At 46.4% G+C, this 3,384-nt stretch overlaps 1 protein-coding gene across 1 annotated transcript; it reads right to left on the reverse strand.

Moving 5' to 3' along the window:
• Positions 1-697: 697 nt before the first annotated feature.
• LOC146960984 (zinc finger MYM-type protein 1-like) lies at positions 698-3,103 on the reverse strand. The gene has a single exon (XM_085771882.1). The coding sequence runs from the start codon at positions 3,101-3,103 to the stop codon at positions 698-700; it is 2,406 nt and encodes an 801-aa protein (XP_085628008.1).
• Between the last annotated feature and the right edge of the window lie 281 nt (positions 3,104-3,384).

Consider the following 3,384-nt stretch of genomic DNA (forward strand, 5'->3'; position numbering starts at 1 on the left):
CATAAATTCTTAGATGAAATGCAAATTTTATTAAATTTTTTGTCTATATGCAAAGTACAGTAATCAACTCATGACATGACAGACACAAAATTAGTTTTAACGCAGTGACACTGCGACTGTCCGTGGTGCTGAACCGAACCTCACAAAAGGCCTCAACAAAATTAGATACACTGAAACGCTATAAGCGCTGTCCTTGGTGCTCAGGCTGAGCATGAAAAAACAATGGCCCTAAAATAACATCAGCAGAAAAAGGAAGCGGCCAGCAGAAAAAACATTTTAAAAAAAATAAAAAAAACAGCCAGCGGCAGGTGGTAACCAGGAAAAACAGCGGCGATCACCATGGCCAAGCAACTTCGCATATCTGAAATTAAGAAATAAAAACAAGACAGCTGTTAGCAACTAACGTTGTTGCTGCTGCAGCTATTACTGTTATCCAAACTAAATTAATGGAAGCAAAGATTGTTTAACCTATGATTACGCATTATGTTGCCTTCTTTCCACAGCAAATACATTATTTCCCCTAATCATGATTATTTCATGATCATTTTAGTTATGAAACTTTAGTAACCTCACATGATTTTCAAGGTGTGCGTACACACAAGCAGGATTTCACACATATAAAATGTGACTGGAATTAATAAACAAGCCGAAAATGCACAGTGAGAGTGTTATGAATAAAATCAGGTCTTACCTTGATTTACATGGCACCAAACGTGGCCTTGCGTTCTGGTGTGTTCCTGATGAAGCTCCTAACGAGAGAGGGCACATCCACTCTGTCCAGGATGTGGCTGTGTATGTGCATCACAGCCAGATGTGTCAACCTCTTTTGGGTCATGGTACTTCGCATCCAGGTCTTCAGTCGTCTGAGGGAGGAGAACGATCTCTCAGATGGAGCAGCTGACACAGGCAGACACAGGCAAAGTTCAATAAAGGCCTCGACCTCCTTAAACAGCCCCCTGGTCTGTGGATGCAGCGCTGAAATAAATTCAGCAACATCTGGGACAGATCTGAAAATGTTGTCCTTGCTCATGTCACTCAGTAAGGTCAGCTGCATCTGTAAGTTTGATCTGTTGAATGTTTTGGGTAGGTGAACTTCTTCCAGTCCAGCCAGGTTTTGGTTTAAAGCATTAATGAGAGTGGTTTCTCTATGGGCAGCCACCTTCATTCCAGCTTGGTCAAATCTTCGACTAAGCTCTGCTTCAACTATGTCCACGGCTTCAATGAACTGACGCCTCCACTGCGCTTCTCCGGAGTCAGGCACCACGGCTTCAGGTTGTATGGTGCTGCGGATGCGAGCCGGGGTTTTGCTCGTCCTGGAGGGAGGGGGCATTTCAAGATTATTGTGGACTGCACAAGTCTTTACTTTGTCAACGAGCTGCTTTAAAAAATTGTCCTCCCGAAGTGTCTTCCTCATGTGCTGCTGAAGTACGCTGACGCACTCCAGCGCTGCGCGAGCAGTGAGGGTTTTGCTCTGCAGACTTCGTGCCACTGCCTCAGAGGGCCTGAAAAGCGCCTCGCTGCACACCAAGCCATAATATGTCTTCGCTTTTTTTGCTTGCTTGTACAAGCCGGAGATCTTGGCCCGCGTCTCACCCCTCATTGTCTTGTCTTGCTCCAATGTTTTAAGTGTCTCCAGGAGTGTCGTGTATACAGCCATAACTCGGGAGATGGCTGTGGTGCGGATGCACCATCGAGTCGGACATAGCCCCAGGACGTTGCAGACCACATCTTCAGAGCCGAAAAGAGACTGGAACAATTGTTTGCGTTTGGAGGACTCCCTGAGAACAACGGAAACTCCCTGAACAAAGTTCAGCGTGTCTGCAATGAGTCTCACGTCCCTCGCTACCTCCTGCAGAACGAGGTCTAGTGCGTGGTTACTGCAGTGGACGTAGAGGGAGTCTGGACACTGCGCTTTAAGTTTCGCCTGAACACCATTTACGCGCCCGGACATATTAGAGGCACCATCAAAACAGTATCCATGCAGGCGTTCCAGGGGGAAGTTCAAACGGAGAAAAATGTCCTTGATGCATGTAAACAGTGTTTCTGCTGAAGAGTCGGGTGCACTGTAGAATCCAAGAAACACGTTCTGTGCTTTTAAATCTGTATCCACAAACTGCAAGCAGCAGGAGAATTGTTCACATGCACTGATGTCTGTAGTTCCATCCGCTGTGAGTCCAAAGAAGGAACAGTGGCGAGTCTCAGAGATGATTTCTCGCTGTATGGCGTGAGCAAACATCTCAATGATTTCGTTTTGGATGGTATCCGACATCCAGTTGTCTCTGCGTAAAAACCATTCTCTGGCTCTTGGTAGTGAGTGCGTCCTCTCCAGCATAAGCTGCCATAGGACGCCGTCGCGATGACTATGCCCTCTGAGCGGCATCCCCTCCCGGCCCAGGAATTTAATGGATCTGAATAAAAGTTCCAACACGGTCCTGGCCGTCTTTTGATCCCGAGCTGCTAAATCAGAAAGCATTGCACTGATAGGAGTTGCTTTCAGTGTAGCTAGTGCCCGCAATGAATCAGAATGCAGGTCTGACAGCTCGTGTTGGGCAAACTTTTCTCTCGCCTTTTTCCAGTTGCAAAAGCCGCCCCTAGCAAATGAGCTGTCACTATGGGAGTGCAGCAGTAATCCCTTCGCCACTGCTTGATTGCAGGTAAAGCACAGCACACTGTCTGTTTCTGAGACATAATGCAACCATCGCCATTTTTCAAACCATCTTCGTTGGAATGATCTCTCAAAACTTTCAGAGCCGAATCTCCTTCCTGGAAAGTTGAGATTTGGTTGAAACGGCGCCTCGCCCCCGGCACCGGGGGCCCTGGTCATACCGGAACGTGCAGAGTTGGAGCCGGGCTGTTGTTTCTCGCAGCCCCCGCTGCCGCCGTCTCCTGTCGGGAGCTGCGGGGCTGGTGCTAAGCTGCTAATGCTAGCTGGGATCTCTTCTGTAGTAGGAGGATGAATGTTGCTGTTTTCATCTTCTTTGTCGTCCTGCTCCTCGGTGATAGTCGTTTTTGTTTTTTTTGAAATAGGCACAGTAACATTACTTGTGAAAAAATCCAATATTCCTTTCTGTTTTACTCCACGTCCACGGTTGTCGCTCGCCATTGTTGTTCAACTATTCGTTTGAATATGCTGAAGCAGCTTCCTGGTGAGTCTCCTCCACAATCTTTTTTTTAAAATGTATTTTCCCACACATTCCCACAACTCGATTTACACCCCATATAATTTACAGATATTATATATATATATACTTAAAAAATATATATATATATATATATATATATATTTATTCATTTATTTCAAACATTTAGGTTTACAGTGATGTTACACCCTGCACCACCAGGGGGGGCTGCAGCCCCGGCAGCACCCCCCTTCCCGCGCTACTG

The sequence above is a fragment of the Trachurus japonicus genome, unplaced genomic scaffold (assembly GCF_045865225.1).
Source record: "Trachurus japonicus isolate A0001 unplaced genomic scaffold, Traja_1.0 AP029706.1".
Taxonomy (NCBI): domain Eukaryota; kingdom Metazoa; phylum Chordata; class Actinopteri; order Carangiformes; family Carangidae; genus Trachurus; species Trachurus japonicus.